Source organism: Anoplopoma fimbria, chromosome 1 (genome assembly GCF_027596085.1).
Source record: "Anoplopoma fimbria isolate UVic2021 breed Golden Eagle Sablefish chromosome 1, Afim_UVic_2022, whole genome shotgun sequence".
Classification (NCBI taxonomy): Eukaryota; Metazoa; Chordata; class Actinopteri; order Perciformes; family Anoplopomatidae; genus Anoplopoma; species Anoplopoma fimbria.
This window is the reverse complement of record NC_072449.1, coordinates 27,228,145-27,242,036: the sequence shown is the minus strand read 5'-3', so window position 1 is coordinate 27,242,036 and position 13,892 is coordinate 27,228,145. Positions and strand designations below refer to the sequence as shown.

Genomic DNA, 13,892 nt, shown 5'->3' with positions numbered 1-13,892 from the left:
TCTGCAAGAAGACAGTATTTCGAGCAGTTTATAGTAAATTATGTCCTCTTGTCCCAAGCACAAAACATGGTTTACGTAAAGAATGTTACATTAAAGTCAAATGTTCACCGCCTGGGATTGTCATATTTTCTATTACTTTATCCAAATTTCAACAATTTTCTAAATAATATTCAAAAAATGCTAAATGCAATATTCAAAATAAACAATTTTTAAAGAAGCAAAAAACAAACATTATCAAACCAACAATTAAGGCTGAATGTTTGTCTCAATTTGTCTGGCCAGCCTGTTGACAACTGAACATTAAATGTGGACTGTAGATTTTGGAGAAACTTGTCTTTTACTTTCATGCAACCAATATACAAAAAAACAGTGAGGTACGTACACATGCAGCCCTATGTGAATAGAACTATCAGAGGTATCTCGTAAAATATAAAGTAAGAAAAAAAATCCCTGTTTGTAATCCAATGTCTGTATACTTTATTCTATTACTGTGCACAACTTTCAAAAGGATTTGTGTAGTATTTAATACTTCTGTATGCTAAATGTCTTGCAGGGATCTTTACTAAGACAGCATTTGTTATATCTAAGTTTAAACAATCTTGGCAGGTGTATACTAGCTATCTAGTGGCAAAGAGGCAACCAGAGTCTGTGTGATGACTTCTAGTGTATGTCCCTTGCATCTATCCACCTACAGAAAATTGACATACAAATGATTGAGGATCTAGTTCTCTTGTCACATACTGACTAAAACCATTAACGGGCCACACTTCCAAAATGTCATGCAGTCTTCTAACTTGACTGCTATTTTTCAACAATGCTGTGCTTCACATAGCAGTTGATGGATGCTGAGAAACTGCCCGTTAAAGAACTCAGTGGCAGTCAGTGAGGGAGCTGAGATTGTTTTGGAGTCATTTTTCTTACCCAGATTTCCCTACTGGTAAGGTTTATTAGTGCTTGGCGTCTAACAAATTTGTTATTGAACGTAGGTCATTTTAGCCTCTGGATGTCGCACTATCTTAGGCTGCAGATGACACTCGGATTTGTGTCAGGAAGAGTAAGAGTCAGGAAGCACGGGGCAGGGAGAGACAAGAGCAGACGTTTGGTGAGCTGCTGCTCGTACTGTCATAGTCAGAGTGGCCCCCAGGGGCCAGCTCTGGAGATGCCCAGGGGGGATTAGCTGGGTTGGAGGGACAACACTAATCTGATTAGGATCTGAAATATGAGGGCTCCCAGCCATCCTGTGATCAGAGGCCCTAAGAGACTCACAGAGACAGGTGGGAAGATATTAAAGAGGGAATAGGAAAGATTGGAAAGTAATAAAAGTGTGACCAGCATGACAGTGAGAAGATAGGTAACATCTGTTTAGTTTAACTTCTATAAATCAAACTGATGCTTAACATTTCCTTTTACCACATGGCTGTTATTTTCCATTGCACTGCTATCTCGGACATTCAGCCTCCCACTGTTTCCTATGAAGTAATTCCTTCCTTACCTCTTTGGCTACACCGTGCCACTGCTGATGGCTGACGCACATGTCCATACGCTCCTTGTGGAAGAACTTGCACTTCTCTGGAACCAGAAGCACGTCACTCACAAACTCGCCCACTGAAACAGAAAATCACACAGGCCAATACACATGTTAGTCACACCACCAATCTGTCCAAAAAAAGAAAAAATGACCCCCCTGCCAGGTCACTGCTTATCAGCAGAGCCAGGGTTAGAAACAATAAATCGTCTAGAGGGACTTAAAAAAGGAATAGCGGATGAGATGAGTGGAAAAAAGGGCATGATTCAATAATTCATAGATGCCTGGTCCTTTACATTTCATTTCCACGGTATAACAGAAAGGGCATTTGACACTTGAACATCTGCCAGTGCACCTGAAGCCAAGAGGGATTCATCTCTCCACTGTAGCCAAACCTATAACTCTGCAATCAAAATGGCAGTGGAGAAAATCAGGTTTCACACTGTGACTCTTTTAGGGTAGTCTCCCTGCAGGTCAATGATATAATTTGCTTGATGAATTCAATTCGGAGATGTTTTATTCATAGAACGAGCTGACAGAAAGCAGATCTGGGGAAAAATAAATGACATGAAAGGCATCTTGTGAATTTTCTATGAATAGCTGCTGGTTGAAAACCAGGTGCGTATAAGCATATGGTGCAGGAGTCATAAGGAAGATTAAAAAGGAAAGCTACTGCTTATTGGCTGGCATTTTGACCAGACGCTCAGGTAGAAACACTGCCATCAGTCGCAGATGGAAATCCAGGCGGAGAGAAGGAGGGATGAATAAAAGGTTTAGGGCAAAGTCCAGATCAGAGTGGCTGAGGAATGGGCAGACTGAAAACACACAAATGAGGGTGTAAAGGTTTCACGACGAGGGCTGGGAGCCGTCCTATAAGTGCTCATTTAGTGGTTTGCAGGGACCTCGGCCTGAGGCAGAGCTGCTGGAGCACTACATATGAGCCAAGCAAGGCAGGCCGGCAGAGGGTGAAAAAGCAGTGTTTTGGAAAATGAGAGGGTAGGATAGGAAGAGGAGAGAGCTGGAAATAGCAGAGGGCTCAGCAGCTGCTTCTCATCTCCGCCCAGGAGATACAGTAACCACCTCACACGACCCCCTCATCCCCCCAGACCCTTGTTCTTCTGCTTCTCTGCTTTGTGCCCACCACTGGTGTAAAGTGAATTAATACATTTACTTAAGTACTGTGCTTGGATACAGCTATGAATGTTGTCATTACAAGTGCTGATACTTGCTTGGCTCCAGCTTGTCAAATAAGAAAATGAACCGCTTTTTTCAGTGTATTTTGTTTATTGGTTTGAATAGAAAATACTGGGGTATGACTAAAACAACACATTTGAAAATGTCACCTTGGGATCCAAATTCTAATGGACATTTTTTCTGACAAACACTCAATTCAGTCTCCTTCACCTCCTTTGAATTCTACATTTTAGAGGGTAATATTGCATTTATATTCCATGTATTTGGCAGCTGTATTTGCTTTGCAGATTAATATTTGGAGATATGTTTAAGATGTGATCACCTTACCTTATGACGCATTCTTCTAGTTTGCCAAAACTACCCAAAAGTATATCAAGAAATGAAAATGACCTCCGCCTTGACTAGCTGTGGCATTTAAAAAGTAAAATAGACTAGAGTAACATAAAATAACACTCAATTGTCATGTGTCAATTCTGCATGGGTGCTTCAACTTTTAATATTTTAGTGGATTTGGCCGATAATCCTCTTTAACTACATAAGTAACATTTTGAATGCATACCTTACTTTGTAATAGAGTCATTTTACGTTTCTTTATTGCTAGTTTTGCTTAAGTAAACAGATCTGAATATGTCTTCTGAGCCCCACCTCGCTCGCTCCTCTCTTCACATCCAAAGAAACACAGAGAGAGACTGAGAGAGAAACTAACTCCCAGTAACCTTCAGCTCCATATCCTGTGCACCGGATGCTAACTGATTCATTCACTCACACACCGTCTCCTCTTTTCGTCTCTGTCTCTCTCCTTCACAGGTTGCTTTGGATGTGAGGTACTAGAGTGGGTTTCATGCAGACGCCATATGCAGTCACACTGCAGTGGGTGATGGATGGTGGTGTTTGGAGAGCAGCTGTGCCTCGCAAGCACTCCTGCTCGGTGTGTTTCTGCCTGTGTGTGGCTGAGCAAGTGTGTTTATGAGAGCATGCTCCTCTTTCTCTGTGACCTCCTCTCCACCTACTCTATTAATTCGCCTTTCCTTTGACCTTCCGTCTATCAGACACCCTCACTAACACTCTCCAGTCCCCAGAATTGGCTGCACTGCCGGCATCTAGGGAGTGTGAAGGTAAGAACACACCCAATGTACCAATGATACCTTCAGTACTCGGAGGCGGTGAATTAAATTAAGCACCGACCAAGATCTGCTCATCGACAGCACAGCTATTGTGTTTCAAGGACTTTCCAAAGGAAGCCTACTGTAATGAAATTTAGTGAAATCAGTGTGAGATCTGAAAGTGCACCTAATAATTTAATCTGTAATAGATTATATTAAATCCGTATTATGTTTCTCAGTTTTTAACAATACAAAATACAGATTTTTTTTCTTAAAATGAATGTCAAAAACAGTTCTTTCAAAATATGATTTAATGTTAATGTAGATGTAGTTGTTGTCTAATGTTATTTCTTGGCATACAGTTGGAGAATGATATCAGGTTCCAATCTCGTGCTTTGACTTTTTGGCAGTGTGGCTACCCTTTTGTTTACATTTGCATCAAAGATTGTGCCTTTAAAGTAGAGGACATCTGATCCGTCACTATGAAAAGGTTAAATGGGGGAGACGTGACTAAAACCAGGAAGAAGCTGGAGGTTGATGTTACATAATGGAAGAACATTTGCATTTTTCTCTTGGGTTCTAGCTCATGTTAAGATCTTTTTCATTTGTTTTCAGCAAACATAATTTTTAACCATAAGCAGAACCTAGCCTTAACCAACACTGTAGCACTTGCCCAAATCTTACCTTTAGCTAATCTTTCACTTAGATCAAATATGTGATACTGTAACATAATCTTACAATTGTAAAGGGATTTAGTACAATTCTTGTCCACTACACTACTTCAAAGTTCAGGCTAATTTCAAAACATTTCCAGGTGCAAAGGTGTGGTGCTCTTTAAACAAGTTTACATTTGTATCCATTACATACTTATTCACAATCCCAAGGCCCAGCCCCTCCGTTGAAATCAGGAGTTGTTAGTGTGTGCCCTGCCCCTTCGTTAAATCAACAGGCTTAGTCAACAGGAAAGGCAAAGTATGTGTCATGTCTGTAAGTGTTACAAATTCAATTCTCATATTTTGTTATTGAAAAGTCTGAGGCAGAAAGTTGCAAAGAATAATCTGATGCCTGAAATAAATGTGATTTATTGCTAATAGCTACCAACAGCAATGGTTAAATAATTCTACACATGAAGCAACAGAAAGGAAATATAGAATCTGTCTTTTGAAAATTCTATGTAAATTGTGCTTACCTAGAAAAAGATTTTTGCACACATGTTATATTTCAGTAAGAAGCTGCTGCAGTCTGTGTTGTCCCAGTACATTTTCCCCTCAATTTGAAAGTCACACATCTGCCACTGACTGTTCTCACCATTCTAGACGTAATAATAAAAAAGTCTCTAAAATAATCCTCTGCTGTTTGACAAAGACATCATGCTGCTGGGATTAGAGTGCCATGGAACAAAGCCACATTCATTTCCAATACCATTGTTTGGGGACAGGGAGCAGGAAGGGATTGTGACTGAGCCTTTGCATGGAGAGATGGGATACAGCATAACCCATCCCTCTCTTTTTACACTGAGCTCCTTCCTTTGCGCTTCCATTATTCATATAAACCTATTAACTTGACATGGGTGCTGGTCTGGTCCTTTTAATCACATCCTTCAAGCTAGAGCCCACTTCCCTTTGGTCTTTTTTATTTCTTTTGATTCTACTATAATTAATGTACACTAATGAATATAAGGCAAAACCTCTAATGTCCACTTTTCTTGAACACTATGTGAACATCACAAATAATGAATAATTCAAAAGTACTCTTCATTGCACTAAATATGAAGCCTGACAAATACTGAGCTGCAGAGGTGAGGTGTGGTGAGGTGGCAAAGGCATGCCGTGGCTCGTAGCATATGCTCAGAGCCCTCCAATTAAGCCCCTTACATGCTCCATTACATAATTAAGCAGAAACCCTCTCAATAGCCTATTCCTTGCCAACACCTTATGTTTATCTCTCCTTCTCTATCTGTCTTCTCTGTTCTCTCTGTCCAGACTCCTCATTTGCAAACCAGCACAGCAGCAGAGCAGGCTTTTGTAATTTGATGAGGCATGAGTTTGCAGACCTTTAGCAATGATGACAAACAATGCATAAGAACAAACAATGAGGCTATTTAATTAGGTTATTTGATCGTTATAATTACATGGTACTGTTGCTCCATCATGATCAGGGGTCTTGGTTTGTTGATGGATGCAACAGTCAGTCACATTGAAGACAGAGGCTATCAGGTGTGGCAGGTAGTCAGAGGGGCTCAGCTTCAGGATGGAAGATGAGAGCGATCTGAAGGAATTCTGGAGACTGATTCTGCATGTGAATCTTTCTCATCTGTATTCCTGTCCCAGCCACAGAGTAGCCACTACAGTTGTGGTGTTTGCTGTCCCATGAATTTCCCAAAAGCCTCCTCTCTGCATTTGCCAAAAAAGCTCTTGAATGGTAGCCCATTTCACAGTCCAGTGCGACTGCTAATGGCTTTTTCATCCCAGAAAGCGACACAACTCAATCGGCAAGAGGCTTTCGGACAGAGGAAGGGTGCCGGGAAGTGTTTGCAGGGTGAGGAAGATGTTTTTTTCCTTCTCAACATAGCTTGACAAGTACAAAGAGGAGTCTTGTTTCAGAGCTGTATTTCTCTATTATTGCAATCCTCTGAGGCAGCAAGAGTGCGCTGTGGTTTTGTAAGGTAGGGAGCACAGAGACTTGTGGCCTGCAAAGTCTGAGGCTCTATCTGACATTTAATAAAGCAGAATATAGCCATGTTGCCACTGCTGATTACAGTGAGGCTACAGGAGACAAAGGAGGGAGAGAGGTGTGTATGACGGCACAGGCGAATGGAGAAATGGGGAGTAATAAAGCAGGCCTCCTCACAGACCTCCCTCTCGCTGACCCTGTGTGTCTGTGTGAGTTTATGGCCACTGTCTGAGGGGGGAAATAAGATTGTGCTTTATTGCTCAACAAGTCTCTCCAGCAATAATGCCTCCCGAAGCCATCCATTCACATTAGCTCCCATCCAACCGGGATGTGCTCAATCTGTAGCTGAAGGCCAGGATTAGTCATCTGAATCAGACTCCAATATTGCTCTTTGCCTAAAGCTAAGATATCTCTTCTTTCTCTACATTGAAGGAGGGACCATTACATAGAAGAGGGGGAGGGGGCACACTTGATATGAAGGGTCATTTATAGCCCTTGAAATACTTATGAATGTACAAGCTTACCTAAGCATTTGTAAGGCACCACAATGTGGGCATGCCCTTTGCACACCTTCTTCTCCTTCTTGCACCAGTTCTCAATTCGAATTGGCTGGTTGGCTTCCACCACGTTTGTGATTTGGAGCTCGGGATACATCTGTTGGAAGAAGAAGAAGCAGATAGTGTATGCAAATGAATGAAAGGGGTATTTTGTATTTTGTGTGTGTGTGTGTGTGTGTCTGTGTGAGTGAGAAGGAGAGAGAGAGAGGTGCGATAAGGGGAGCTTCAATGGGATTCTTTAAACCACGCTTTATAGTCTCTAGATGCAATCTGCTCAACCATGAAAGAGCACAAAATTTACACTTCCCCCAAATGCCATCAAAATGTCATCAATAAATGCAACTGAAGCTTGTGGGTAAGGCTTTTTTGAAAATGAACAACCCTGCTTTTTTTCTTGGTCAGCTGCATGATAAACCGAGACACCAACAGCCTTTTGGGTTAGGATATGCAGTAGGACAAATAAATAAGAGCCAGGATATCCATTTCATGGAAAAACATGTTCTTAATTTTAGAGACAGCTAGCAGCTAGAGGAAATGACAGTAGCAGAGACTGCTAATTGAAATGCCACCCACTAAACTGTGAATCATGCTTTGTCTTACAGAAACAGCTCAATAGCATGTCTAATGACAAATCAAATGAAAAGTGACTTTTTCCACCTTAGCAGCCAATTCCTCTCAATATAATCAGCCTGGTCACACAGACTTACATGAAATGGCCCGACCTGTTAAAAACACATTACTTGGTGGCGGCATGTAATGTGTTAAAATGATGTGTCGGCATCACAGAATCAATGCCAATGTTAAGTCAGTCAGGATCCTTTTTTTTGAGGTTGACCCTCAAATGAAATGCTTCCACATGACTATGCAACATACAGAGCTAGTGAGGTAGTATAAACCACTAAGAAAAACTATAGTAGACTAATAGGGAGTTGGATGGGTCAAACAAACACATGGTATTCAACAAGGAGACCAGTGTTCAAAACAGGTGTTCGCGTCCCAAAGTGTTGTTGTAAAGTGACGCCTTTGTAACATTTTTTCCTAAACCTAGTAAGTGTTTTAGTTGCTTAAATATAACGTTTGTTTGAAAGTCGTGCCAAAAGGAAAATGCGTGTTCATGTACATAAATCAATAGATTACATTTTGTGACTATTTCACAAAGTGCAGTGAGACTGGGTTGATATAATCTACCACCAGTTATTTAATTTTATTCCAAAAACTGAAAAACAGGGGAAAACAACTGAATGTTACTTAATGCAACAAAATCTGCCAGCACCTCCTAAACAGAATAGTGGCAGCTGTGGCTCAGAGGTAGAGCATGTCGCCCTATAATCGGAAGGCTCCTCCAGTTTACATGTCAAAGTGTCCTTCAAAGTCGAAGTGTCCTTGGGCACAAGACACTGAACCCAAAGTGAGTGTGAGTGTGTGAATTTCATGGCAGCCTCTGTCATCAATGTATAAATTGGTGTGTAAATGCAGTGTATAGCGCTCTGAGTGATTGGAAGACTAACTAGGCGGTATATGAAAGTCAAGTCCATTTACCATATACAGCAAGTCCAACCATAGCAAAGGTGCCAGTCTTAAGACTTAATACTCAACTAGATACCATACAATAAGAACCTTTATATAAAGAATATTAGTTATTCAAATCTACATCTACATAAACCAAAATCTTTTTGTAAATCTCACAAAAACTGTCATGTCAAGCTCATGGAGTAAAATGATAGAATGATAATGGCAACTCTGTACATGGGGTGAGGACCTCCACCTTAGGTTCTCCCTAAAGTCATTTCATTGGTTGTACCTATGACGGCAACATACTTTGTTTCTGCCCTAAACTGACTTTGGTGCTTGAATTTCACCACTTTGCTGAGACTGATAGGAAGGGAATTAGAGATATGTCTGTGTCACAGTGACTCACCTCCTGGCAGTACTGCAGCACACCCTCTTTGGTTCCGACGCAGCTCTTGGTTCCAGATGGGTCGGGTTCCCAGCGGCCAGTCTGAATGTTGACATGCATGTTGAGCTTTCCGCAGAACATTGCCACCTGTGGCTCTGCAACGGCAAACCCTGTGCCTGCATTGGCTGCTAGCGCCTGTAGAAAGACAAAGAGAGGTAGAGGGAGAGAGAAATGGTGGTTAATGCAGTCAATAATTATAGAGCCCATAAAAGCTGGGTAGTATTGGGGCTGACTTGACTTAAGAGACACTGTCGGCCCTACTCGCTTTTCTCATAAACTTCTTCAAGAGCCTGAACACCTATGTTTCCGCTAATGTACTGCAACAGATAACTGTGCTTGATGTGATGGAGTAATGTCAGGACTGCCTGTCAACGCTTGGCTGCTACTGTGACTCAATGCTGCAGTGCTGAGAGCAGAGGGGCTCAGACAGGAGACAAATTAATTGCACCTCGGGAATGTTTGGCTTGGTTGATGGTTAAACAAGTAGGGGTTTGATTAAATTTGTGCACAAAGCATTTTGCTCTGGTACCCATTGAGTGACAGAGGATACACACAGAGAGCAAGAGAGTAGAAAAAAACTGCAGTCCGTTATGCCTCACAAACCAGGACATTCCTAGTTGAGGGCAGAGCTTCGCTCATCCAGGCCTCCTGGGACCAAAGTCTTTCAACAAAGAATAGATCATCTATTCTTCAAGGTAAACACTGATGGTTCTTCATCAACTATACTACTAATGTGCTCTACAGACACATGTGAACAGCAATATATATGACGTAACAAAATATGTCGTCTAAGATACTACAGGATTTGTTGAATCAGTTCTCTGATTTACTGCCAGAATTTCCCATCTTTGCCAACCTCCCCACCCTCTGAACATGAGAGGAAATCTGCTATCTTTCCCCTGTTGTGCTTCCTGTCATCATTTACTAAGCCCTGCAGTTTCTTCACCAAGCAGGAAGCAGGAACATCCTGCAATATACAACCACTCTCTATAGAAAATGGACACCAACTGTTCAAAACTACTGCGTAATCAACTTTTACACAATTGCCATTAAATTAACACAGTGCAGTGCTAGCATCAGTCAACTCATCAGCACCTCATTGAGACAATAAGTCATGGCCTGCTAACACTCGCCTGATGCTAGGGGTGTCACAGCAAAGGAAACTCTTATGAATCAGTTAAGCAGTGTAGCTCTGCTTGCCAAACTATCGCAAAACACACACCAGGGAGCCTCCAGACAGGAAGTGGAACGGAACTGATCCCCTCTCGATTGTCTTTTAATGTCATCAGGATGGGTAAACAGGCTTCAGCCCCACAGAGAGATCAAGGGAATGAGCGAGGAGTGTTGGACTCAAATCTCTGACCGAGACGCCGACAGAGGTGTCCTCTGCAGCACAGAGCCGAGGAGAAAACAGCTGAAGAGGGAGACTTGAGTAACAGTGTGTTAGACAAAGCTCTCTGTCTAATGTTGCACAGGCTCCCGGGCTGATAATAGGTGCAGAACAGAGTAGAGCGAGGACAAAACAAGTGCTGTGTAATCAGCAGTTGGCTGTAGCGTGTGATGAGCTGCATTGCCAGCCAGAGCTGAGTCTGCACGCATACACATAAATTGAATACAGCTCCAGCCACATGCTTAGATTCAGCCGCACAAGCACATTGGTGCCTGCGCAAACACATACTACACGCTATCATAAAACACACAAAAATGCATACAGCCACACATGCACATGTTCATTCACGTAGGCAAGCAAACACACACTGGACTTTCTTGATTTGGTCCTAGAGGCACAACAGCTTCAGATTCAACCTCATTTCCCCTCCTTCCTCCATCTCCATGTCTTTGTGCTGCACTCCTCCCTCTCTGCACCACCACAGGCTTGTTTGCTCGCCTCCCTCTCATTCCTTTGTGAGATTGGCTCGGGGTGTATGAGAAGCAGAGAGGTGGGGAGGAAATGAGGGACACAGTGAAGCACGTAAGGGAAGAAGACAAGGGAGGTAGTGACAGCCTGACCAAAACTAGACTGTGCGACTGGTAAAAACAATTGTTTGAGGTTTTTCTACGCCCCTTTGACTTCACGAGTGAGATAAAGTCTTCAAGTGCAACAATCACAGTGGAGGCAGAGTGGAGGCGGTTTATACTGCTGCCTTAAATCTGCAGTCACATGCCTGTTTAGTACTTAAGAAAATAGCTGCTTTGGGTCAGACTTGCACAAATAAAAAGTGTCATGGGGAGAGGGTAGCTGAGAGCAAAAATAGTGACACACACAGACACAGATGGCTTAAGGGGGAACAACAGTGCGGAAGAAATGAGTCTGTCTGTGGTCCGTCTCATCACAAATGATACCTGAACCAGGGGGATGGCTGGCCTCAGGAAAACACATCTCCTGAAACAAAGACTCACGCTACTGTAGGAGAGTTAATGAACTTTGTTCTTGAGACATGTTTAGAGTTTGGGCCTCATCTCGAAACTGACTATCTACTGTTTATCCTGGGTCAAGACTCAGGAAATTTATTTCAAGAGCAGTCGAGCACACAGCAAATGTCATCCTCACATCATTTTTTACATTATCCCAGACAGATTTGTTTGTGGAGCCTTGTTCTGTTGGCCAGCTAAGGCTGCTGAAATTGAATGAAAATAAGAAAAAAATAGAAGAAATAGAAGTTATTCTGATTCAGAGGAGCTTTGGATGAATACAAAGACCAGGCCATAGTAAAAGTTGTGCATCAGAGTTTTGGTCTTGTTTTTCTTTTCGCTTTGATTTGATGTAACTGAAATCCTCCATAAAGGGCACATGAAATTTGACAGTAATCTGCTTCCACGGTTTGTCATGTTTCCATATGAAACAGAGGTTTCGAGAGGCAGGAGTGACCAAATTTTTAAGTTCAAAAGTGGAGACACAAAGGCTTAAACAGCCCTTGAAGATCACTTGTCTTCTAGTTAATTTGGTTGATCTAGTTCTAGTACAGTAAGTTGCTAGTCATATTGATGATCCTGGTGCAAACCAACACCCAGGTACACACCTTAAGACTCTGTCAGTGCTAATCAAGCCTGAGGGTTTTATGTGAGGAAGGGTTGGGTGGATTGCCCCAAGATCTGTAATCTTACTCACTGGGATCAAAAAGATGAGTCATCAACAACATTTTGACAGGTTACTGGAAGAGAGAAGGGTGGAATGTGGGTGTCAAGATACTTCCAGAAAAAAAATATTTTGAGGTGCATAGTCAACAGACTGAGCTTTCAGAGACTGGGGTAACAACAAAGTATTTGAATCATTGAATGTTCTGTTTTCTCATGATATAAAGACTGGAAAATCTCTTTTTTTGGTCTTGAATGTAACATACATACACACGAACACACATTAACGGAAAAATATGCCGCGACACCTAACAAGCCTAAGTCATCGAGCATCCATCTCTCATTACTGATTCATCGTGAGAGGTTATATCATGTGTTAGTGTGAACACCTGGTGCTATGTGGAGGTTTAGCCAGTCAGAGGGAGAGACAAAAGAGGGAGAGAGGGAGTGGAAGTTGGGAAAAGGGAGAGGCCGTTAGTCAGAGGAAAGCACTGATAAATAGGATAAATAGACAACGGCAGCAGGCAACGTGCACTGATTGGCTTATGTCCCGTCTTGACATATTATTCTCAAATGAGCGCAGACTGTAATACAATAAAGAACGGCGTGAGAAGCAGGAGAGACAGGCCTGCCACCACAGACGCTTGTCAAAAGCGATGTGGGTTGAGGATCATTTAGCTCGTTTTCACTCTTTACTGCAAACACCAGTCTGTTGCTGCTTTCCCAGTCTGCCTCAAGCACACAAACATGTTTTAATAGCCTGCTGTGTGTTCCCAGCCAAGTTTCACATAAAACAAGCCAAGACACGACAGTGCTAGTCAGGAGGGAAAAAAACAGGAGCATTGAATGCACACACAAACTTAATTCCTTTTTATCATGGTAACAGAAAAAAATATACCTCACAAGTCTGGAGCTTTAAAGAGGAACGCAAAAGAGTAATGGTATTTTCAGTTGCAGGTTATTTATTGTCTACATCCAGTCTACATTTCACCGTCAAGCATTTTGTGCTTTTTTCCCAGTGAAATTAGTTTCATTTCTTTGGGTGATTGACGGTGAGCAGAGTGTAAATTAATGCATTCATCATATGAGAATGCTGAACATTTGTGCAGTGAAATAACACTAAATCAGAGAAAGTTCGACAAAACCAAATTGAGGCTTTACATTTAGTTTGATAGATTATTCAGCTCAGGCCATTTTTCAGTTTCAATTTTTTTGTGATAAAAGGCGAAAAATGTTCTATTCTTAAAGATTCATAAGGGAGGAAATGAAGCCTGGTATCTTCAGTAGTGATAAACCAGTAAAAATAATACAAAATCACTACGACTACCGGCTCAAAATTACAAACAAACCACAAGTAATATTCCTAAATACCTTTTTAGAAAAATCCTCCTGGACCAGTATGGGTCAGTTATTACATGCCCTACTACACAACATCTGGGCAAAACCCAAAGAGGCTAATCCAATCTGTGTGTTTGTGTGTGTATAATCATATGTGTGTGTGTGTGCGTGTGTGTGTGTGCGTGTGTGTGTGTGGTCTCAAGTCAATCCCTCAGGGCAGCGTGATTAGCAGTGTGTGAGCTCAGAACACATTACCAGAGGGAAGGGAGAAAGGGGAAATAAATAAATGAGGGCCATGATGTTCAAAACACCTGGGTTTGAGCCCTTGTGATGATCCTCCAAAACAAACACAGAGACTTTGAAATAGTCAAAACAAACCAAACACAAAATTCCTCTGTAACAGTTGGATGAACAGGTCGTGCCTGGTTGAAATTTCTGACAAACCTAATTCCTGCTAAAATGCCTGACGT

General features: G+C 41.9%; 1 protein-coding gene across 3 annotated transcripts in view; it reads right to left on the bottom strand.

Annotated features, from left to right (window-relative positions):
- Positions 1–13,892, bottom strand: part of aplp2 (amyloid beta (A4) precursor-like protein 2) — a 49,452-nt gene that overhangs the window by 16,255 nt on the left and 19,305 nt on the right. For all 3 annotated transcript variants that reach the window (XM_054600865.1, XM_054600864.1, XM_054600867.1), the window contains exons 2-4: positions 8,971–9,144; positions 7,020–7,149; positions 1,493–1,605 (exon numbers count right to left, since the gene is read on the bottom strand). In XM_054600865.1, the coding sequence (XP_054456840.1) occupies positions 1,493–1,605; positions 7,020–7,149; positions 8,971–9,144 (417 nt within the window). The remainder of the gene's footprint in view (positions 1–1,492; positions 1,606–7,019; positions 7,150–8,970; positions 9,145–13,892) is intronic.